At 48.9% G+C, this 25,141-nt stretch overlaps 1 protein-coding gene across 1 annotated transcript; it reads left to right on the forward strand.

Moving 5' to 3' along the window:
- The first annotated feature begins 8,788 nt into the window (after positions 1-8,788).
- KRT77 (keratin 77) lies at positions 8,789-22,699 on the forward strand. Its single transcript, XM_003831053.4, has 9 exons — positions 8,789-9,436; positions 14,442-14,656; positions 15,908-15,968; positions 16,471-16,566; positions 17,544-17,708; positions 19,450-19,575; positions 19,689-19,909; positions 20,358-20,392; positions 20,891-22,699. Exons 1-9 carry the CDS (start codon positions 8,879-8,881, stop codon positions 21,163-21,165), a joined length of 1,752 nt encoding a protein of 583 aa, XP_003831101.3. The 5' UTR covers positions 8,789-8,878; the 3' UTR covers positions 21,166-22,699.
- The last annotated feature ends 2,442 nt before the right edge of the window (positions 22,700-25,141 follow it).

Here is a 25,141-nt window from a genome sequence, read left to right on the forward strand (position 1 = left end):
CCACGCCCTCACTCTTATCCTTTATCTTTTTGATATAGCCATCCTAACAGTTGTGAAGTAATGTCTCATCGTGGTTTTGATCTGCATTTCTCTGATGATTAGTGATGTTGAACACTTGTACACTGTGGGTGGGAAGGTAAGTTGGTACAGTACGGCCATGATGGAAAACAGTATGGAGGTTCCTCAAAACATTAAAAATGGAACTACCATATGACCCAGCAACTCCACGTCTGAGTATATATCCAAGGGAAATTAAATCACTATCTTGAAGAGATGTCTGCACCTTCATGTTTACTGCAGTTTTATCCACAGTAGCCAAGATATGAAATCAACCTAAGTGTCTGTTGATGGATAAATGGACAAAGAAAAAGTAGAATATATACACAATGGGATATTATTTAGCCATACAAAGGAGGAAATCTTGTCATTTGGAACAACATAGAAAAATGGAGGACATGATGCTAAGTGAAATAAGCCAGACATTGAAAGACAAATATTTTAGCTCGGCGTGGTGGCACATGCCTGTGATCCCAGCTACTTGGGAGGTTTAGGCATGAGAATCTCTTGAACCCGGGAGGTGGAGGTTGCAGTGAATATTTCATCCTGGGCGACAGAGCAAAACCCTGCCCTGTCTCAAAAAAAAAAAAAAAAAAAAAAAAAAGAAGACAAATACCTTAGAATCTCACTATATGTGTAATCTAAGACAGTCAAACTCATAGAAATGGAGTTGAAGGGTGGTTGCCAGGGGTTGGAAGTAGGGGTGGGAGAAATGGGGAGATGTTGCTTAAAGCGTACAAAATTTCAGTTACAATGAAACTTTCTCTATGGTGAACAAATTCTCTAAATGAACAAGAAAAAGCAAGCCCACATGTGCCTCCTAAGCAGTGAATGCAGCTTGGAGAGATTGCCCTTTAGCTTAATGACAGAGGAGATACTTTTGGCTTGTTTCAAACTCATCAATAAATTGCCATCTTCCTTTAAATAGATGATTAAAGAAAAGCTTGTCTGCATCTTTTATATGATTTACAATATATTACAGGGCCACAGTTTCCTGCTTATGGTGACTTTCTAATTTAAGGGAAGCTGGATGGAAAATGCAGTTTGGTTAATAGAAATTTACTTTTGTAATAATGTAATAATCGCTAAAGTAGATGATCTCTTGTTATTTGCCTGACATGTGCTGAGCTTTTTCTGAATTAACCCATCTAATCTTCACAGCCCTGTGAGGTAGGCAGTGTTATGGCCTCTGCTTCACAAAAGAGGAAATGAAAGCGCAGAGAGATGAATGAACTTATCCAAGGTCATGTAACTAGAAGGGATGGCACCAGGATTCAAACTCCAGCAGGCCTAACCTCAAAGCCCTCCTAAATTGCCTCATAAAGCAGAAGATAAGATAGTACAGCAAGAAACTCAGGCTTTGGAACCCAGCTGCTAGGTGTAATCTGGGCCCACTCCTTACCAGGAGTGTGTGACCTTGAGCCACCCTCAAGGTGGGTGGCTTGGCCACCCTCCAGACCCCTCACCCAAAAGTCATCAGTAAAATGCAGTTGTGTGGATGGAATCATGTCATCTGTTTAATTCTTGGCACATTGTAAGAGCTCAGTAAAGCGTCATTACTAATTATGGCCAATGTTTCAGGAACCTGTCTATTCTTTAAATGAAGAGAATAATACACTGCAAATTCCTTATGGTTATAAAGCACTGTAATCTCTCCCATCATGGTCAAGTGAGACATGAACCTGGAATTGATGGCAGGTCTCATATTACCCTCAGGGACTTGGAATGCTGGTCCCACCCCACCACTAACTACCCCTGTAACCTTGAGACTGGCCCGTCCTCTTTGATCCAACATATAGAAGCATTCTCTGCCCAGACAGCACCATTCCTCTGTTGGGACCTCACTGTTTCTTTTGGAATTCAATCCAAGTCTAACCTGTAGCCTTATTTTCCTTTGGGGCCACACCTGCCTAGCTGCTCCCTTTGCTTCAGAGACAAAAAAGTTGCCAGGCTGAGGCACAAGAATCACTTGAACCCGGGAGGTGGAGGTTGCAGTGAGCATTTCAGCCTGGGTGAATTATAAACAAATAAATGGTTGTATAAATAAATAAATAAATGATTGTATAAATAGTCATGACTTCCAGTATGTTGGATGGAAGAGCTTTGACACGCTTGGCACAATATTGTCTCTGGACCTTTGCCGTGGGAATTTGCAAGCTGCCCTTAGTGAGGCCTCTAGACAATATCCAGGCCCAAAAGCACCTATTGGGTTTGCCGAGAAGGAAGGAGACTGCCCAATTCTTATGCTCTAGGCAGACACTGAGATTCTAGTTAAAGGGATGTCAAAGTGGTGTCCAGGCTAGTTTTGGGCCTCAGTAGGAGCTTAAGGCCCTAGGTGTTGCCCCAAACACACACCCCAACCCAGAAATCAGAGGATTCACCAGGGATGTTCCTGTGTGCCTGGCACCACCTTCTCACGCCTGCGTGCGGTCTTGTTAGAGATTGAAGGTGGAACGCCCCATATAGTCATCTCTCCCAGGCTGCAGGAGCACAGAGGCACCTGGGAATTTCACATAGGCCTCCTTATTCTTTCTGAATTCGGGGGGAGGGTAGCCAAGTTCTCATTCTATCTGCACCACCAAATTTTTTGGGTAACTTTGGCCAAGTCCCTGTCTTTGTACCCATTTCTTCCTTGTAAAATGAAGGACTGGGCTGATACCGTCCATCATATGTTTGGCTGTGATGCTGTTATGCAGAAAGAAGAGTGGGCCAAGGGTGGGGAAGCCAAGTCTAGCAGCTTCTATTCAGCTCCAAGAGGTTTCTCTCCGATATGTGTCACATCACTGCCTCCCCTGTGCTGACGACAGGTCAAAAGGCTCTCATTTCAAGGAGGTTAAAGGCCCCCATTCCTAGACCGGGGCTGCAGCTCTCCATTCTTTCCTTGGTGGGGACTGGTGAGTGAGAGTCTCCCTCCCTTCCTTTTTCCAGCCCCACGCCCCTGACACACCTCTGTGATATCCACCTCCAGACCCTGGGAAATGTAGGGTGAGGTGGGGGATAGAGCTTTGGGAGCTGCTCCTGCTGGTCATGCTAGCAGCTCTTCTGAACCCTGCTTCCTGCTGCTGTCTGGAACTGTGATCCAGGTGGCTGACGGTTGCTCTGGGCCTCACCTTCTTGGCAGCCCTGGGTTTCAGTAACTGGGAGATGGGCTGGGTGAGCTGCAGCCTTCAACTAACTTCCCACTTTCCTTTTAAGGTGGCAGGTGGGGAGAGGAGGAAGCGGGCACATCTCTCTTCAACGACCCCATCTCTTCTGCAATACATGTAGGTTCCGAAGTGGGAATGCCCAGGTTCAAATCTCCATTCCACTGTTTTCATTAATGTATTCTTGGACAAGATTCTCTTTCCAAGTCTCACTTTCTCCATTTGCAAAATGAACATAGTAAGAATATCTTCCTTATGATGTTGGTATTTAGATTTCACGAGACCTTCCATATTATAGACAGCTGTCCATGGAAATCACCTGGTGAAGTTCGCTATTATGATAATGATTGTTACTCCTATCTGTGCCCTTAGACTGAATGGAATCTCAAGAGGCTGTTTCATTTGTCCTGTTTCCTCTAGGTCAGTGGTCTCCAAACTTGCTGCACATTAAAACCACCTTTTAAAAATTCTAAATTCCAGACCATAGCCCCAGACCAATTAAACTCTACTCCTTAGGTGTGGGCCCAGGCACCAGCGATTTTGAAGCTTTCTAGGTGATTCCAATGTGAGCCAGTTTAGAAACCGCTGCTCTCTGCAGTCTAACCAGCTGAGGAGTTTCTTTTAGGGGTAGTGATTCGTCCTAGGAACATTATTTACCCACTAATATTGATCTGAGTTGAAACACTTCCTTTGAGACAAGCAAAATCTCTCGTGCTTCACTTTAAGTCATTTTTTTTTCTTCTGAGGAAGTAGAGAATAGCTATCACCCTCCACCAAAAGCTCAGTTAGTGGGTGTGTCCCTCCTCCCCTCCCAAGCCCTTCAAGGGATGACAGCAGCCCAGCAGGGGCCATCAGCTGATGGGAGGTAGATGACAATGTTGGCATTGGATGCTGAAAGCTGATCATAGACAGAGATCAAAGAAGCTTCCTAAACTCTGCTGTCTGGGACTTCCTTTTTTATGTTATCACAATGGAATATTTTCACATTCAGCATGAGAGTATATAGAAACCTGGGTGAGTGCTGAACAAATTCCACTCAAAGACATTGCTGGAGCCCTCTGTGACCGAAGCCAAACTCAGGCCTCAGGGTTTCCCAGTTGCTCCCTTGAGGCAAGGGGGCCTCTTCATGGCTCCCCCATCCCACCCCCTCACATGCTCATTCCTTCCTCTAGGCCTTGGCACGAGCAGTTTCTCTGGTCCTTCCCAGTCCCAGTCCCTACAACAGAGCACCCTCCCACTGGCCTACAGTACATCCTTCAAGGTTAGCTTGAGCTTGCCTTTGCTTCTGTGAAGCCTTTTCCAGCTGCCTATCTTTCTAAAAACTCTCATCGCATTCATAGGTCTCAATGCTGTAGCCACAGCCACACAATAACACCTCTCATAAGAGCAAGCCTTTTAAAATATTTGTTGTCTTCAAGTGCTCTATTTAAGGGTCAGATGAGTAGGGTTCAGGGAACTCAGTGATTAGTTCAACCATAAAACTGGTACATGGGGGGAGCTGGGCTTTAACTCCAGGGGCACTTAATTGTGGGGCCCAAGCTCTTGGTTCTCCAAGCTGTCCACGTCTCTTTACTTTAGCTCAGTCATGAAGGCCTTTGTTATTGGCCCACTCTGCCCAGCAGTTGCGGGAGGAAAGGGGCTCCTGGTCCATGAAGTTTTGTCCCAAGAGCAAGGAGCTTCCTATTTGTTTAGGTGGCAGTAGAGACAGATGCGAAGGGGTTAATTATGTGTATTCTTCATGGGGGGAAGGTGGGGTTGAAAGTGAGTGGTGCAGCCGGAGAGAGAGGTGGGTTCACAGGGAGGGGTTGGGGAACAGAACCTCACTTGTGTGACTCCTTGGGGCTTGCAAAGTGCTCTTCCATATTTGTTCATAGCCATTCATTACTATCACTCTACAAAGCTGTATATATATATATATATATATATATATATATATATATATATATATACACATATATATATATATATATATATATATATATTTTGAGACAGAGTCTCCCTCTGTTGCCCAGGCTGGAGCACAGTGGCGCCATCTCGGCTCACTGCAACCTCTACCTCCCAGGTTCAAGCGATTCTCCTGCCTCAGCCTCCGAAGTAGCTGGGATTATATATTTTTGTGTTTTTAGTAGAGACGAGGTTTCACTATGTTGGCCAGGCTGGTCTCAAAACTCCTGACTTCAGGTGAGCCAACCACCTCTGCCTCCAAAAGTGCTGGGATTACAGGTGTGAGCCACTGTGCCCGCCTGGTTACTATTTTCTTTATTTTAGAGGTCAGGAAACTGAGGTTCAAGGAGTCAAGTGTCCCAGCCATGGGGCTAGGAGGGGGCGGAGCCAGGAGTCAGAGCTGGGTTTCAAGATGCCCAACTCAAGGATCTGTTCACCACACCACTGCTGTTTCCTGTCTGGTACTTACTGTCCCTTCTCCTATCAGCCCCCATTTTCTCAGCCAGACCCCTGCTTCTTCCCCCTGCTCTGTTCTTTCTGCCTCTCCTCTGATACCTGACTCAGAATCCTGGTCTTCAGGCAGCTTTCTCACACGAACCCACCCCTTTCCCTAGCTTCACCTCTCTTTCCTTCCTCTGCTTCTACTGGTTCTCTCCTTGTCACCCTGTGCTGGAGGCTAGGCCCTGGCTTCCCTCTCTTACCTTAGGGTTAGGAGTATGGCTGTGTGGACCATAGGTGCCTAGGACTAGGGTGACCAACTGTTCTGATTTGCCCAGGTATATCTTGGTTTAAGTACTGAAAATCCCAGGCAAAGCAGGACAGCTGTCATCCCACCAGGATCTGTGAGCAGCTATTTCTGCTTGCTTAGTGATTCCAGTGCTCTGCTTTCTTCTCCCCACATGACTTATAGCTTTGAATCCTTGAGAAATAGACACTTTGGTTCCTTAAGTGTCCAAGAGGCTCTAGGTTCCTTAAGTGTCTGAGGCTCTAGACACAGCCAGCAAGCAGCAGAGCTTCTGCCTATAAATTTCAGGCTCATTGTCTCCTCTATCACACAGTGTCTCCTGGATGACCCACTGAACAGATACCATGTACGGAATGCAGAGGTTCACGAGAAGAGGGTGTGGAAGCTTGGAATTGCCCTTGGAGCATTTCCCTGTACCAGGATGACTTTTCACTGCGGCGCCCCCACAGTGCTCTTGTTTCTACCACCTGTTCTTCCCCACCTTTATTGGGATTTCTGCTACAACTTTCTTTCTTTTTTTTTTTTTTTTGAGGTTGAGTTTCACTCTTGTCGCCCAGGCTAGAGTGCAATGGTGCGATCTCGGCTCACCGCAACCTCTGCCTCTTGGGTTCAAGTGATTCTACTGCCTCAACCTCCCAAGTAGCTGGGATTACAGACATGTGCCACCATGCCCGGCTAATTTTTTGTATTTTTAGTAGAGATGGCATTCTCCATGTTGGTCAGGCTGGTCTCAAACTCCTAACCTCAGGTGATCCGCCTGCCTTGGCCTCCAAAAGTGCTGGGATTAAAGGCGTGAGCCAAAAATATTTATTGCAATGAACATAAAGAAAAAGGACATTTAAAACACCAGGAAAATTCAGCCGGGCACAGTAGCTCATGCCTGTAATCCCAGCACTTTGGGAGGCTGAGGCAGGTGGATCACCTGAGGTCAGGAGTTCTAGACCAGCCTGGCCAATATGGTGAAACCCTGTCTTTATTAAAAATACAAAAAATTAGCCAGGCGTGGTGGTAGGCACCTGTAATCCCAGTTACTCAGGAGGCTGAGACAGGAGAATCGCTTGAACCCAGGAGGCAGAGGTTGCAGGGAGCCAAGATTGTGCCACTGCACTCCAGCCAGGGCAACAGTGCAAGACTCTGTCTCAAAAAAATAAGCAAGCAAACAAAAAAACCTAGGAAAACTCCTCCCACAGTCTCTAAATAAATCAACTCACTTTCTAGTTACTTACAAAGTCTGTCTTATCTGCATTTTTTTTTTTTTTTTGAGAGAGGGTCTCATTCTCTTGCCCAGGCTGGAGTGCAGTGGCACAATAAGGGCTCACTGCAGCCTTGACCTCCCAGGCTCAAGTGATCCTCCTACCTCAGCCCCCCTGACCCCTGGGAGCTGGGACTACAGGAGTGTGCTACCACACCTGGTTAATTTTTTGTATTTTTAGTAGAGATGGGGTTTCGCCATATTGGCCAGGCTGGTTTTGAACTCCTGGGCTCAAGTGATCTGCTTGCCTTGGCCTCCCACAGTGCTGGGATTACAGGAGTGAGCTATTGCGCCCGGCCTTCTCCATTCTTAATTCTTATGAGTTCACAGCACAGACTCCATCATGTAGTCTGCCCTTTCCCTTTAATATGGTACATAGTATCACAAGTGGTTTCCGGTTCTGCTGCAGAGTCTCCAACAAGATGATTTAAAATAATTGTATCCAATTGGGCAAGCCATCGCTTAGCCATTTTTCTAAGGCTGGAGAGTTTTTCCCCAAGTTAAAAAAATTATTATTACATTTTGGATGAAAGCCACAGCTATTTGAGTCCGGAGGGAAAACGCACATTTTTTTGTTGGCGGACACTGATGCTCACTGAATGCGCTTCTCCCCAGGATGCTGTCTGGGATGTGCTTCTCAGAGGGTGAGCACAGATTAGTGCTGGTCTATGGTGCTTTGTTATTGCCTTGTGGTAAGCACAGAATTTGAGAGTAACCATTTAGAAAATTATTATTATTGTTGCTATTTTTAGCAGTTAAACAATGTTTTGTTTGCTGAATCTAAAAATCAAACAAATTTGGGCTTGCATTTTGTATATCTTTTTTAAAAAATTATCTTTAGGAGGTAATTCCTTTAATTCTATTTTACAAAAGTATTGTCTATAAAGAACTGGAAATGATAAAACAGAAAGAGAGATAGTTAGGGATGGTTTGTCTTCTGGTCTAGAAGACGATATTAGGTACTGGTAGATGCTCAACAAATCTATAACCACAGACTTTTGGTGCTGAAGTACCTTATGTGGTTTTGTGTTTGAGAAGTCTGAGGCTTATCAAGCAACACACAATGTGAATGACCTTGGGCAGAATCTGTGGGCCTCCACTTGTACTCAGTGACCACAATATTGCACTTCCATGTGATAAAATTTTGGGTGCTCATGGTGATGATAACTGCAGGGAGCAGAAGCAGTGTGTGGGGAGATTGGAACAAAACTTTTGCCCCACCAGGACAATGCTATGACAGAAAGTGTTTCCACCTCTGTCCCAGCTATGGTCCTGAGGTCTCTAAACACCATCTAACTTTGCCCCAGATCTCCCAGGCACATCCCAGAAACAAACAACTCGATGATGGAGTTTCTTAGGAAGAGATGAACTGATGATTTTGGGGGAATCTGTATAGAAGTTTCCAGCAATGAGATCCTGAGAGATTCTTGCACTCTGATCTCTAAATGGCAAGAGATGAATGATAAATGATCGAGTTGGGGAAGTTTGTCTGCAATCTGATTTCTGCAACTCATAGGTGTGAGGTTTTAAACAGATGTTGCTGGCAGGCAAACTAAACATTAATACTCCCCTTTCAGGATTGTAAAGGTGCCCAGCCCAGTAATGTGTGTGTGTGTGTATATATAGAGACAGAGCCAGATCCTTTTCAAAGGAGTCAGAGCTCCTTTCCTCTCTGGTCTCTGCCTCCTTCCTGCCAGGCTCTTTCTCTTGCCTGCTTCTCTGGATGCTCCAGCAACCATGAGCCACCAATTTAGTTCTCAGTCCGCGTTTAGTTCAATGAGCAGGCAGGTTTATAGTACCAGCTCTTCTGCAGGCTCTGGTGGTGGGAGTCGGGCAGTGGGTTCTGTGTGTTATGCTCGAGGGAGGTGTGGTGGTGGTGGATACGGGATCCATGGAAGGGGGTTTGGCTCTAGGAGCCTCTACAATCTGGGTGGCAGTAGAAGCATCTCCATTAATCTAATGGGGAGGAGCACCAGTGGTTTCTGCCAGGGTGGGGGAGTAGGGGGATTTGGAGGGGGCAGAGGCTTTGGGGTTGGCAGCACTGGGGCTGGTGGCTTTGGAGGTGGTGGCTTTGGAGGAGGTGGTTTTGGGGGTGCTGGATTTGGGACTAGCAATTTTGGGCTTGGGGGCATTGGTCCTTATTGTCCTCCTGGGGGCATCCAAGAGGTGACCATTAACCAGAGCCTCCTAGAGCCACTTCACCTGGAGGTGGACCCTGAAATTCAGAGGATCAAGACCCAGGAGCGGGAGCAGATTATGGTTCTCAACAACAAGTTTGCCTCCTTCATTGACAAGGTGAGCACCTCAGGGGCAGGGAGGGTCATTGGTCACTGACCAAATGACTGAGAGAGATTACACCCTACCACCTCTCACCACATTGTGCTGTTTCAGCTTGACCTGGGACCTTAGAAAATCATTTATCCATTTGGGCTTCAATTTGTCTTCTTGCGGGGATTTAATTCTATCCTTTCCTTTTGGCAGAAAAGGAGATAAGCAGTGTCAAAATACTCAACAGATACATGATGTAGTACCCTCATTCTCATTCATAATTATTCACTTTCCATCCACCCATCCACCCATGCACCCATCCATCCATCCCTATCCACACAATCCATTGATACACACACACACACACACACACACACACACAAACACACACACACACATCCATCCATTCACTTATTCATCAATCCACCCAACTATCCACCCATCCGTCCATCCATCCATCCACCCACCCATCCACAAAATCCATTTATACACACACACACACACACACACACACACACACACACGTGTTCATCTGTTCATTCACTCATCCATCAATCCATTCAACTATCCACTCACGCATCCATCCACCCATCTAGCCCACAAATATTTTCTAAGAATCTATGATAGGCCAGACCTCGTGCCAGGTGCTACAGGTGACTAGGACACAGGTCCTGCCATCAAGGAGCCCACGTCTAAAGGGGAGAGAATTACGACAGTGTATGTGAAGTGTGTCAATAGGGGTAGTACTCTCTGGGCCATGGTAGCTCAAAGGAAGGTGTCATGAGCTCTGCTTGCTGAGTCTGGAAGGTGGATGAAAAGTTAAATGGGTTCTAATTTTAGTATATGTGCTGCCGAAGTGAGCACGAGTTAAATGGGTTCTCAGGGCAGAGGAGATTTTCAGGCAGAAGGACCAGGAGGCATGAAAGCGTGATGCGTTTAGGGAATTTCAAACAGTTACAATTCCTGGAGAAAATGGGATACCAGGGGGTGGAGGAGAGAAGTGGAGATGAAGCCACAGAGCCAGGGCAGGAGAAGCAGGCAGGGCATGGTGAATGCCCTGGTGGTGGGTATCTCTTGGGGCTAAAGTCAATAGCATGCAATGTAGGGTTCTGTCTGAGTTTCCCCTTTTGGCTCATCAAGGGCCAAGGATGGGCCAGATGGAGACACAGAAGCCCCTGTCCCTAGTTCCCTGTTGAAACTTCAGATTAGGTCCAAAGCAGCAGCAGAGGCTGGAGAACTCGCCATGGTGAAGACCTCCCTCCAGCATCTCCTTTTGTCTGGAGGTCGAGGCACAGCGGCCACTAGTACCTCCCGAGGAGGAACTTTGCCTTCAGGGATGCAGTGGGAAGCCCCACAGAGCACCAAGGCCGCTTGCACACTCAGTGACTTTCCCTCAGTCCCCACAGGAGTTCAGTGCTGAGGCCAGAGCTTGACCTGTGGCCTGACTGCAGGGTAGCTGTGGCTAGAGGCCATGCTGGGTAGCAGGGCAGGCCTCTGATATCTGAGCAGATGCTGGGGATGGGACAGTGTGTGAGCGGGCGGACGAGGGTGAGAGTGCTGAGGCCCAGAGGCTGCCGAAGAGGAGCGCAACACAGCAGCGTGCTCCCGTGGCTTCTGATCATGCTGCGTGGGAAATTTGGCTGAGTATCACCACGCTTCAGGCACAGGCAGGGGTTAGAGGGTTTCACTGGAGCAAGGAGTCACTACTCGGAGGTCACGGCTGGGCCAAGAGAGGAGCAGGGAGGAGAAAGGGCTGGGAAATGACCACAGGCCGCTGGCAACTGACCTCCTGAGGCTCATCTGATGATGGCCCCTGCCATGAACAGGGTCTGTCCAGTTGCATGGCATAGGGCAGTGGGCAGAAGCTAGGGTGCAAGAGACCTGTGCCTCCTGTCCTTTGAAGGGCACAGCCTATGATGACTATGAGGAGAGGCTTCTAAGCCAGGTGGGCTGTGGCCTGGCTGGAAGGAAGAAGGCTTCTATGACAGGTGACTTCTGACTCTGCTTTCCAAACTGGTCTTCCTGCTTTCACCCTTGACCCTGTATAGCCTATTCTTGACACCACAGCAGAGCCATCTTTTAAAAGCATGTCACGACACTCCTCCATTTGAATCCTCCAGTGGCTTCTTGTCTCAACTGAAAGAAAAGCCCAAGTCCTACAAGGCCCTATATTACCTGCCCTTCAACCCGCAGCTGCTGCTAAGCCCACACTTGCATTTGTGGAATCAGGCCACGTTGCCCTCACTGGGTGGAACAGCTTTCAGGATACAATGGCTAGTAAGCAGAGTGAGGCCTGGAAAACAGCCCCCAGGCTTCCAACTCATTGTTGTCTGCAGCCTCCTGTGCCCCTCTGCCTCCTCTCCTGCTCTCTTCTTGCTCACCAACATCCAAGGCTCAGTTCTGTCTCAAGGTCTTTGCACCTACCATTCCCTCTGCATGGAACTCTTCCCCCCAAAGAGAGGCCCACCTTCCTCCCTCACCTTCTGTGGGTCTTTGCTCAGATGCCACAGTTTCAGTGGGGCCTTCCCTGACCACCACTTCAGTGTTCCTATGCCCCGGCCCTGTGTGACTCCATAGTCCCTGCAGCCATCTGAGGCACTGTATTTTTTACATGATTATTTCTTTATAGTAATCTCTCTAAATAGAATGCAAACTCCTAGAAAGCAGGGATTTTGCCTGTTTTGTTTATTACCAAATCCCTAGCACCCAGAATAGTGCCTGACATATGAGAATTGCTCAATAAATAGAAACCGGATGACAAATTGGGTCAGCCCCTCAGGGGTCAGTGCTGGATGCCCAGAGAGTGGAAATGGAGCCAAAGGCTTTCTAGAGCCAATGACAAGGGGACAGGGCCTCAGAAAGGAAAGGAGGGGTTCAGCTCTTACCCCTGGGACACTGGCCTGGCCTTGATCAGCTGACCCTTAGACCTCTATGCTAAGAGTGGTGAGTGGCCTGGATAGCCCACACCAGCAGGCAATTCTAAAACCTTTTGCACTTCATGAGTGCATGACACTTTTTGTCTTCTCCGTGTTGGGCATTGTGTGTCCATGGGTCCACTGTGTCCCCTGGAGAACAAAGTAGACATAGGCCTGCCCTCATGGGGTCCAGTGCAGCCCGGGAGAGAGATGCTCACACACTGCCACATGACTGCAAGTCTCAACAGATCTAGAAAGGCAAGGAACAAGGGGCTGCAAAGGGGACACACTGGTGGGATGCCACCTCAGCTGAGGTCTAAAGGATGAGCAGGAGTTTGCTGGGCAAAGAGTTGAGGAGACCTGGGGTGCTGAGGGCACTGGGAGGTCCCTGTGCAGGGGAGGAGCACTGAAGCAGAGGGTGGGCCAGAAGGTCGCTCAGCAGCATGCCTCATTCCATCAGTGCTAGCTGAGCTGCCCTTGAGTTTTGCTGGTGGGACACAGACCAGGAGTGTTTTGGGGAACCTGGGGAAAAACACAGTGGCTTTTACTGATTGTTCTAGTGGTTAAGGCACTCCCTGCATCCAGACTCTGCCTTTGCAGTTTGGGTGGCCTGATGAGAACCACAGTGTCTTCTATGAGCTCCTGGATATTGCGGGTGGGTACCTGGGCTAAAGCCAGAGCACCCAGAGTTGTGTCACTGCTCCCTCATTGTTTTATGTGGAGACTCTCCATGGGACCACAGGATTCTTTCTTTTGGTCCCCACAATGCCACTGCCACTGAGTGCAGTGAATGAGTACTGAATTGATTTCTTCACTCCCTGGGAGTGCCACCACAGAGTAAAAATAGAGAGTGGCAGGAATTTCTCACGGTGTTGTGAGCTGTGCTGACAAGCCTGGGAGAGCTGCTTGCCTAATCTCTTGCTTTGATAAGGTGAGCAAAAATGAGCCATGGGAGGTTGTGTTGTCTGCAAACATTTTCCAGCCTAGAGTCAGAATCCAAAGGGAGCTAACCAGGGTTGGCCCCTCAGACGGGCGGAGTCTCAAGGGCCGGGGGATTTGGAGGACCCTCACTAGTGTCACGTGGTAGGGGAGTGTCTTCAGGGTTCCGTTCTGACCACACAAAGCAGTGGGTTTGCCCCTTTACACGGTGCCTGGAGGAGGAAGCAGGATTCTGGAGGGTGTGTGTTTTTGGGCGTGTGCGCCCGCATGCGGCTGAGCAAAGTCTGGAGGCAGCACCACTGCTGCTATCAGGGCACTGGAGCGGAGGCTCCACAGCGTGTACCTGGCTGAGGAAAGGTGGAGGCTGGTCATTACCATGCCAAGGACAAGCCGCACACTTTGCACAGCCAGCCGCCTCCCTGGGCCCCGCATCTTACCTCCATATCCACAGTTTTGGGAGAGGAGGTGGTGAAAATATTGGGTGATGTCCACTCTCCATTTCCCGGGAAATAGCAAGTGGGTAGTTCTCAAACACCTGACAACCCAAAGTCCTCACTTTGGGGCACTTGAATGCATTAGACTTTTAAAAAATGAGAACATTTGCCTTAAAAATTCTGTCTGCATTATAAAAGCATTTAAATGAGTTACTTTCCTGACAAACATCCTGGCAGACAGCAGAGGTGGTTGTGGCTGCAGGGCAGGGGCACCCAAGCAAGTTTGCTCAGGAATTAGTTTAATGTTCTAAGCCAAATTGATCTTTCTCTCTTTTTCTTTCTTCCTCTCCTCTATCACATAATGTATTTTGACCACAAAGAGAAAGGAGCCTTGGGGTCATCAGTGTCTCAGATGCTCCGAAACACCATTTCCTTACGTTGGCATGGATAAATTGAGTGTGGAGGGTGAGTGCTCTATGATGTAAATGAAGGAAGTGGTTTACCTTCAAAACCAGAGTAAGCTTAGTGTCAATTTTAGGCAAGTTGACCTTACAGCCATTGGCAGTCAGAAACCACATTGCCCTCTGTGTGTCTCAATCCCGAGAAAAGGAAGCTCTCTGACCCTTGGAGGAGCCATCCTGATTCTCTGAGGTCTGGATGTGTTGAGGGGGTATGGATGCTCCTACTTATGGGGGAGCTGCTCTGATCCATGGCCTGGGGTGGACTGGGGTCTCTTGCTCTTAGGTGCGATTCCTGGAGCAGCAGAACCAGGTGCTACAAACAAAATGGGAGTTGCTGCAGCAGGTGAACACCTCAACTGGAACCAACAACCTGGAGCCCCTCTTGGAGAACTACATCGGTGACCTGCGGAGGCAGGTGGATTTGCTCAATGCGGAGCAGATGCGCCAGAACACGGAGGTCAGGAGCATGCAGGATGTCGTGGAGGACTACAAGAGCAAGTGAGACTCCAGGCAGGGCAAAACAGGGGAGAAGCATGGCCGGAAACTGGTCACAGGGGCAAGACATTCTGCTTCAGTGTTTATGTGTAAGGGTGGGGGGCGGGGCATGCAGGCTCTGCGCTGCACAACTGCAGGAGGCGCTGTTTTGTATGTGGCAACCCAGGTAGAATGATATCGGCAGCCAGCTGTCAATTGCATTGGGTGGGGAGGGGCAGGATAGCTTCATGGATGTTGAAACCAAGTAAGCCTGATTCCCAGTGTGGCCTCTGCCACTTACTAGCTGCTTACAAATTCATCTTTTTAAGTTTCTAGTGTTCACATTAGTAATGTGGGAATAGCAAGAACCTTCCTTGTTAGATTGTTGTGGGTAGATCTGTGGTTCTCAGACTTGAGCATGCATCTGTTTGCTGGAATCAGATTGCTGGGCTCTGCCCCCCGAGTTTTTGATTCAGCAGATATGGGATGCGGCGAGAGTGTTTGTACTTCTAACATGTTTCCAAGTGATGCTGATGCTTGTGGATTGGGGACCACACTTTGAGAACTGCTGGTTTGAATGAAATGATGCTTAATAAGTTCTTAGTATTGTGGCTGTACACCCCTAGCAGTCAATAAACCCTTGCTATTATGACTACAAACAGTAGCGGTGACAGGAGTTGTCGAATTCCAGATCAGCTGCTCCTGAGCCGTGCAGGCAGCAGAGCCTCTCCCTCCCTCTTCTTCCCCATGTGGGGTGCAGGGTGCTTCTCTCCCATCACCTTGGCATGCTTACTGTGTCGTGCCAGTAGAGATCCAAGTGTGTGTGAATCAACAAGGGAAAAGTGAAATCCACACTGGAGGTGCTGGTGGGGGGTAGGGTACAGAATTGTAGGTTAAATTTTTTCTCTTCAAAAATATTTAGTAAAAGTGGTTGTTATTTCATGTTCTCAGTTTTAAGGAATGAATGAGTTTGACACATTTACAAAGGTAAAACATCAAAATAAAAATAGACATTCCAGGGACCTTCTCTGTGGCTCTGGGTTTTCCATGTTGGCCCGGGGTCCCCTCTGTTGGCCCACAGACCTGGGAGTTGGCTCTGCCCTCATCCATGACAGCGCCAGCCTCTGGGAATGGACAGCCAGCACCTTGAGCAGGGTTCTCTGAACCCAGGACAGCAAATGTTTGGGGAATTCCAAGCTTTCTGCTGTAAGGAGGGACCTCAGGGAGCCAAGGTCAGCCTGCAGCCTTTCTGTGCTCCTTTGCCTCGCCTGACAGGTATGAGGATGAAATCAACAAGAGGACTGGCAGCGAGAATGACTTTGTCGTCCTGAAGAAGGTGAGGGAAAGGGGAGTCCTGAGGGTAGCTGTGGACCCAGGAGGCTGAGGGGAGTGAGGAATCCCTGTGGGATGCTCTGTGACAACAGTAGGGTGGCCTCTACGGCCGGCTTGCTGTGTGTGATGCCTGAATGTGGGGCCCTTACATTGGAACTAACACTGATAATGACTCTTCAGGAAGCCTTGAGTTCGTATCTCTCTGGGGTCCTGAAAGTGAAATGAAGTGAAATGACAGCTTTTGAGTGTCAGTTACGTGTAGCCTTGGGACCTAAGGAAGGGCCTGGGGTGTTGGTTGTGACTGACTGGGATGTGGAGGTTGGTGTCACATCTCCTTCTGGCCAGGAAAACCAGGACTTGTGGGTCCCTTATTCGAGTGAGGTGATGAATTTTTTAAGTAAGGAAATAAACCTAGAGTGGCTCTGCCACTCGCCTGAGCCAGCCAGTGAGCTGGTGGCAGGCAATGCCTGGGCAATAAAGTCAAACTGTTTCTGCCTGCTATTCAGGACGTGGATGCTGCTTATGTGAGCAAAGTGGACCTGGAGTCCAGGGTGGACACTCTGACTGGGGAGGTCAATTTCTTGAAATATTTATTTTTGACGGTGAGTTAAGCCTTTATAAGAACCCCCTTTCTTTTCTCACATCTCACAAGGAGTACGGGCTGTAAGAGGGGAGGCCTGAAACCCAACACTACCCACTAGGGACTCATCTCCCCAGGTACCCCGATTCTGTGGGCCTGGAGTCAGCCATCCTCTCCACCCCAATCCTCAGAATCCCCAGGTCGGGGTAATGAAGATGGAAGGCTGGGAGAATCCTGAGTTAGGTGGAGGCGAACGTGTCCCTGGTTCATGGCTTCCAATCTGTCTGGGAAATCACCCAGACATATAAGGGGCAAAATCAACCAGAAATCTTCATTAATTCTGGGGATTTGATGGAGCTGTTAGGAAACTCTGTGGGAGGTGACAGTGTGAGTCTCAAAGGGAGTGGAACCTGACCTTAGTGGTGGGGGATCAAACACTCCGCCACCCGGCCCTCTTTTGCCTGTGTCTAACTTGGGGGTACGTGCTGTGGGCCAGATGCTGTGTTAGAAGTTTATGTTATGGGTATCTCCATTCTACAGATGGGAAAACTGAGGCACTGAGGGGTTAAATTGCTTGCTTCATTACCTAGCTAGTCAATGGTACAGCCAAGACTCAAAAGTGAGTCCAAGTGGCTCCTTAACTAGAGTCCATTCTACTGCCTCGGAGAACTCATGTGGTTTCAAGGAACAGGCATGCCTGCCAAGGAGCCCAGCTCACTATGGTGGCCAAGTCAGAGCAAGGCAGAGTGGCAGCTGCAGGAGAAGTGTGATGGGGAGATGGTATCTGAACGCTCCAGGTTTAGGCTCCTTCATTCTCCCTGGAGGCAGTTAAGACACTCCCTATTATCTCTCATTGCACACAACAATTCCAAGAGCTTTTCCCAAGACTACCTGGCCCAGGCTTCTGGCTTCCCCCGAGAGCCTTGAGGGAGCAGCAGAGGAAAACTGAGGCCCCCAGAGGAGAATGGAAGGAGTCAGCCTGTGCGCCATGCCTCGCAGGAGCTGTCTCAGATGCAGACTCACATCAGCGACACCAACGTCATCCTGTCCATGGACAATAACCGTTCCCTGGACCTGGACAGCATCATCGATGCAGTGCGGACCCAGTACGAACTGATTGCACAGAGGAGCAAGGACGAGGCCGAAGCCCTCTACCAGACCAAGGTGGGCGCGGCCCCCAGATCTGGTGCCCAGAAAAACAGATTCTTCCCAGAATTGTCTTTCTTTTATTGCATTGTCTTTCTCTTATTTCTGAAGTAAAATGTGTTTGTTATACAAATTCTAGAAATTACATGTAAAGATTACCCATCTCTCACTACCGCTATTAATATGTTAATATCTCTTCTACCAGTTCTTTGTCGCTATTAGGCTAGTGGAAAAGTGATTGCGGTTCTCACCATTAAAAGTAATGATGAGAACCGCAATTACTTTTGCACAAACCCAATAATGTTTATTGAGAACTCATGTGTGTTAGGCACTGCACAAAGTACTTTACATATTTATTATTATTTCATTCAGTCCTTACAACAACCAATGAGGTAAGAATTTCATTATCATCATTTTATAATAGATAGTAGTGTGTGAGATTACTTAATTTCCCTAATGCCTTGTAGCTAGTAAATGGCAGAGCCAGAGCTTAATTAAAATTGGGTTTGTGTCTACAAACCCATTCCCCGCACCACTAGAATGATTTTTATTCTTTTTTCATAACGGTATCTATTAAATATTTTTTTTTACTTTTTTTTTTTTGAGATGGAAACTCACTCTGTCTCCCAGGCTGGAGTGCAGTGGCCTGATATCAGTTCACTACAAACTCCGCCTTCTGGGTCCAAGTGATTCTCCTGCCTCAGCCTCCTGAGTAGCTGGGATTACGGGCACGCACCACCACACCAAGCTAATTTTTGTATTTTTAGTAGTGGCAGGGTTTTGCCATGTTGGCCAGGCTATACTTTCTCTTTTACTTATCACATATGGATACTTTTCTGTGACACTAAATAACCTGCCGCATTTTTAACAGCCTGGTATTATATTGTTAGACTACACCCTCCCTTATTAGATCAACTCATTTGTGGCTAAGTTGTTGGGCACATCTTTGGTTACTTCTTTTCCATAAACTGACCTGGATCTTTTTGGATAGTGAAGCCTCTGGTTGAAAGGGCGTGGCTGACAGTCCAGTCACTAAATTCTGAACAACTAGCATTGATGACTGGCTTTGAGGATGATCTGTGGCCAACTCCAATCCTGGCTGACCTCTGTCCCACAGTCCTGCACAGTGTTCTGGGGTGGAATGGATTTCGACATTAGACTAGGAAGCAGATGGCCAACAGTGAAAAATAGCAGAGTGCAGATTCCCTTGAGTCGATGCTTCTCCTACCCACTTCAGAGCCCTGTCCTGGGGGTGGAATTCTGACTGATGGGGCAATACAGAGACAGAAACAGAGATGGAGGGGAAATGAGACTGAATGTGGAGCAGATGGAGGGCCTCTGAGGACATGAGGTCCTGCCTGACTGCTAGGGAGATCATCCTGGAAAAGGGTGGGAAGCTATATGGTGGGTGGAAAGAGTGAGGGGGTCTCAGTGTGGGTAAGGACCAACGTGAAGGCTTAGATGTGTGAAAAGGTGGTAGAAAGGGCATCACAAAGCAGGTTTGTCTGGCTGGGATGAGAGTCTGCCCAGAGACTGGTGGGAATGCAGGAGGCTTGGTATAGTGTGAGTGTGTGCATGTATACATGTGTTTGCAGCCTGGGTGAGGGAGGTTTGGTATAGCTGTGAGTATGCATGTAGGGGTGACCACAGTGCAAGGTGGGTGGGAATCTCCCAGGGGAGAGCAGCCCAGACCTACTCCCTCCTGGAGGGGCTTGTGGTGGGCAGCACATGCTGACCATGATGCTGCCTTTGGCCCCAGTACCAGGAGCTCCAGATCACGGCAGGGAGACATGGAGACGACCTGAAGAACAGCAAGATGGAGATTGCAGAGCTCAACCGCACCGTCCAGAGGCTGCAGGCAGAGATCAGCAACGTGAAGAAGCAGGTGGGACGGGTGCTCAGGGAGGGCTGACCAAGCCCTGCACCTCCCACAATGCCCTGCCAGATCGAGCTCTGGAAACTTAACCATTAAATGGTCTCCAACTGTCTCTGGAGCAGATTGAACAGATGCAGTCACTCATTTCGGATGCTGAGGAGAGAGGCGAGCAGGCCCTCCAGGATGCGCGGCAGAAGCTGCAGGACCTGGAGGAGGCCCTGCAGCAGTCCAAGGAGGAGCTGGCCCGGCTGCTGCGTGACTACCAGGCCATGCTGGGGGTCAAGCTGTCCCTGGATGTGGAGATCGCCACCTACCGCCAGCTGCTGGAGGGCGAGGAGAGCAGGTGGGTCTGGCAGCTGTGTTTCTGGGGCTAAAGCTTGAGATGCACCCATGAAGCTGTGGGACTGGCTATTTGGAGAAAAGATAAGCCCCACCTTTTTGGGAAGATTGGTAGCCCAGGGTGAGCAGAAACATTCCAATTAGAGGCAGAGGCTGTGTGAATGGGCAAGCCTCTTCACATAGGGAGAAGTCATTGTTATCATTCCTCCGCCTCCAAGTAGAATGTCCTTATACCCCAATCCAAGCCTCTGCAGCTGGGTATTCACCCCCAATGCTAAAAGGCTTCATGAAAACCCTGAAATTTCTCTCTGCCCCACTGGCTTCTTGACCTCTGCTCATGTACACACATTTCCCTAAGGCTTGGGGACACCTCTGATCCAGATGTCTGTGGGCCACCGCCTTCTCTCCTCAGGCCCTGTGGGTCTGGCTGACCGTGTGCTTTGGTTTTACAGGATGTCAGGAGAGCTGCAGAGCCATGTGAGCATCTGTAAGTAGCAGAGCCCAGGGGCAGAGAGAGGCTGGTGGTGCTGGGTGGAGGGAGGACCAGGAGGTGGCCAGCAGAGAACGGAAAGTCTGGCATTTTAGCTTCCAGTCCTGTGCAATAGACACCAAAGTAAACAAGTGTAATGGCAAAGCCTGGAAGAATTCATTTGAAATAAATGGTTATGATTTCAGGTCTGCTTATCTTAATTGTTATGATGCCTTTTTATTAAATGATGCCTAGGAGGAATCAGCAGCGGCTAGAACTCTTTAGGGTACATATTCAATAAACAATGTAAGTGTGTTGCTGAGAGGAACCCTGGCATCCCTTTGTAGTATGAAGAATACTTTTCAAGTAGGAACACTTTCAATTTTCAATGTATGGGGTTTGCAAGTCGATGCCACGGGTGATCGAGGATGGAGGAGGCTGCAGGTGCAGGGGCGGGTGCAGGTGGGGGCCTTGGCCGGTCCCTCTGACCCCGTGTGCACTGTCCCCTCCCCACAGCCGTGCAGAACAGCCAGGTGAGCGTCAGCGGCGGCGCGGGAGGCGGCGGCAGCTACGGCTCAGGAGGCTACGGCAGCGGCAGCGGTGGGGGCTATGGCGGCGGAAGAAGCTACCGCGGAGGCGGGGCACGAGGCGGGAGTGGAGGCGGTTATGGCAGCGGCGGCGGCGGCGGCAGCGGGAGCTACGGAGGGAGCGGCAGAAGCGGCCGCGGATCCTCGCGCGTGCAGATCATCCAGACCTCCACCAACACCTCCCACAGGCGGATCCTGGAGTAGAGGCCTGGTTTCTGCCACACCTCACGCCTGCCCCGCGCCGCCCTCTCCTCAAACTCCTCCCCTCCACGCCCTTCCTGACCCCCCTCTCATTCACTTTTCTTGAAGGGTCTCAGCAATTTTGCCAATAAATTCGACTCTAATGGGGGAAGCAGGGTGGATAAGTCCAAACAGCAGATCTCTCTTTGGAGGGCACTGGCTTGCAGTCACAGTCACAGCTAGGCACATTCTCACTCAGACCCCGCTCTGCTGGCCCTGCTGCTGTTCCTGCTCCCACCTTTTTGGAAGATCGGTAGCCCAGGGTGAGCAGAAACATTCCAGTTAGAGGCAGAGGCTGCGTGAGTTGGCAAGGTAGGGAGAAGTCATTGTTATCATTCCTCTGCCTCCAAGTAGAATGCCCTTATGCCCCAATTCAAGCCACTGCAGCTAAGTATTGATCCCCAGTGCTAAAAGACACCAGGCATCTAGTTTAGCAATGGAGGGAAACAGCTTGTAGAGAGCATCGACAAGGCGCATAATGGAGAGTTGGTATCTCAACCCCAAGCTCCCTTTGCTGTACCTGGGCTGCTCTGTGAACAAGAATCCACGCCCCCCTGCCCTGCTGGGGACCACATAATGATCCCTTTGGGGGAAGTTGCTGATTGCAGGGCAAGCTAGCTTGGTAAGGAAAACCTCTGCACCAGTGGCCTATTCCTGCCTCTTGGTCCATAGCCTCATACACTCATGTTGATGGAGAGTATAGATTTGCTGCCCACATCAGATATCTGTAAGGCATCACTGTCCTGATTCTGAACCTCTGTTTCAGGAAGCATTCTCCCCTGTGTAAACAACTCAAGGTGGAAGTATTTCAGAGGGCATGGGGTCATGAATCCTTACCCAAAGGAAGCCTGTTTTAGCAGTGGATGCGGGAGTTGATGAACAGACAAGCAAGTTCTGCTTCTGTCCTGTTTCCTCCTGACAGCTCCATTCTTTTGAAGCCTGACCCTTCCTAAGCTCTGCATCATAACCACTCTGAGAATTGCCCCATTGGGTGGGCATGTGAAGCCCAGCTCTGTTCCATCCAGGTGCCTTGGGCCTGAGGAGTCTGAGGATCTGACTTGGGTCTTGGAAGGGTTCCAACCCCAAGTCAGTCAGGAAGCTGCCCATTTTTTTGCAAGGCATTTTAATGCCCTTTCCCAGACCTCTCTAGTCCCTCCTGCCTTCTGTTCTCTGTAGCTGTGAGCCCTTTGTGAGAATATGACTCTTAATTTTGAATCTTATGTAAGAGGCTTGAGATGTGCTAGAGAGGGCAGGAAGAGGAAAGTATCAGGCCTTGAGAGAGGGAATGTAGCTTTGCTTCTATGATCCGGAGTCACCTTCACTTGCTAGCTGAGTCCTAACACAACTTCCAAGTCCGTGATTCTCTTGGGGCATTGGATGGGCTCAGTGTGGGTCTCTTAGGCTGTTCTTGTGACTTCATCATTTCCTGGTTCAAAGTTGTACTGTCAAGGGGCAGCATTTCTGGTATTTCTATAATAAATTTTTCTGTGATCTCAAATTGCTGTTTGGTCAGGAGATGCATTATTTCTTCTTCTTCTCCTTCTTCTCCTTTGCCTTCCTCCTCTTCTCCCTCCTCTTCTTCTCCTTCCTCCTCTTCCTCCTCCTCCTCCCTCCTCCTCCTCCCCCTACTCCCTCCTCCTCCTTCCTCCTCCCTCCTCCTCATCCTCTTCTTCTTCTTCCCTCCTCCTCCTCTTCCTCCTCCTCCTCCTCTCCTCCTCCTTCTTCTTCTTCTCCTTCTCCTTCTCATTCTTCCGTCTTCATCTTCATCTTCTCCTCTTTTTCTTCTTTCTTCTAAATAAAGATGGGGTCTCACCATGTTTCCAAGGCTGGTCTTGAACTCCTGGGCTCAGGTGATCCTCCCACCTTGGCCTCCCACATTGCTGGGATTACAGGTGTGAGGCACAGTACCTGGGCCATTTCTTTAAAAATTTCTGCAGACCTCTGAAATTATTTATATTTGGGAAGTTAAAATTTCTTCTTATTTTTTATTGTACAAGTAATACACAGTCTTGAAGAATCTTACAGACATAATCTTATTAACCCTTAAAGTGGCTGATCATCCAGAAGTCAATTATACATTTGTTCAATGAGCACTTATTAAGCTCCTACTGTGTGGCAGGCAGTGGCTTAGGCACTGGGAATGCAATGTTGAATGAACATGTTTCTGACTCTTAAGTTGCTCACAACTAAATGACATATTATGGGGGAGGGAAGATTCAGAGAGAAGAGAAATCTGAGTGTGCTTCTAAGGACCTCCTAGCCTGAGAGTGGAAGCAAGGCCTATTCTGAGGACACAGGCAGACCCCCCAAAACAGGAACAGTGGGACTTATGACAGGTGCCAGTGCTGGGGAAGGGACGTTTGGTTCCAACAGGCTCCTGGAGGACTGGGATATGGAACAGGGCCAAGGAAGAGAGGTGTGGGTGGGGAGATGAGGGAAGGGCCCTCCAAACAGGGGAATAGTCCACTCAGAGACTCAAAATAAGAGAGAGTGTGGGGGTGAGAAGGAGCAGCTGGACAGGAGAAACTGAGCTAGGGAGGGAATGGGCTGAGGCCCACAAACTGAGTGGGGTCATGGGCAGAGACATCTTCAATTGATGCCTTGAGGGAAACAGAGATGCAGAAATTCCATAATGGAGCAAGTTAAGCCATCACCTCATCCTATGTGGTAGTTCTGAGTCCATGTAAAAGAATCACATAAAAGATGTGATCTACTTTCTAATTCCCTGGAGGGACTTTGATGAAATTTGGATATGGGATTCATTCGAATATCACAGGAACCCATATTGATAAGACACTGTGTTCCCAGGCACACCCCTCCGTTCTGTCTGAGAAGTTTCTCCCCATCTCACCTGTCCTGGCAGCAGGCCTGTCAGGAGATGGGTAGGAAAGGGAGAAATGGGCAGAGAGGCTGTCTGAAGGGAAGCAGAGAGGGAGCAGACAGATGCAGTGTCCCACACTTGCAGCCAAGAGCCAAGAGCACACGGACTAGGAAGGGAAGACATGGATGGGGAGCAGTGGGCGTAAACATGACTTCGAGTGTCCAGCTGGCAGGTGAGGAGACGTGAGTCAGAAGGTGTGGCAGCTGCTGGAGGCAGCCTTGGGAATCAGGAAGAGAGTCACGTCTAGAGCTTATTTAGGCTCTTCTGGAGTCAGATCACTGTGGGGACTCTGAGCTCCAAGAACTGTAATAAATAGGAACCTACTCAGAGGAAGGTGACCAGGACAGTGGTGGTGGGGAATCAGAAGCCTGGTCACAGGAGTGCCGGTGAAAGGCCAGGAGAGCAGTCTCTGGGGTAGATGTGGCAGCTAACTGCAAAGATTTGAAAGGCTTCTATGGGACCACAGGAAGGGTGGCTGACTCAAGCCGATGACCCAGATAGGCAGTGTCTTTGCAGTTAGCTGCCACATGTCCCCTGAAAGGTGGGCTTCTCCTCCACATGTGGGCAGGCTCTCTGCCCGCCTTTCCCTTTTCTGCCTGTCCTCTGACAGGCCTGCTGCCAGGATAGGTGAGATGGGGAGAAACTTCTCAGAGAGAATAGAGGGGTGTGCATGGAAACAGAGTGTCTTATCACTATGGGTTGATATGATGTTTGCAGTTAGCTGCCACATCCCCCCCAAAGACTTCTGGAGGGGCATGCCTGGGAACACAATGTTTTATTCGTATGGGTTGCTGTCCTATTCCAATGAATCCCATATCCAAATTCCATCAATATCGCTTCAGGAAGCTACAACATATTTGGCTCAATATAAGAAGCACCTTTCTATTGATCCTGACATGGGAGAGGCTACCTGGGGAGTGATCAAGTTTCAAGCAGAGATTGGCTAACCGTTTGGCAGGACGTTGAGGGCGGGAGTGGAGATGGGTGGGGATATGTGTATGGAGGCATCTCACATCTTTGCTGTACTAAGAGTTCACATGGCGAAACCTGAGAAAAAAA

Source organism: Pan paniscus, chromosome 10 (assembly GCF_029289425.2).
Source record: "Pan paniscus chromosome 10, NHGRI_mPanPan1-v2.0_pri, whole genome shotgun sequence".
In the NCBI taxonomy this organism is placed as follows: Eukaryota; Metazoa; Chordata; class Mammalia; order Primates; family Hominidae; genus Pan; species Pan paniscus.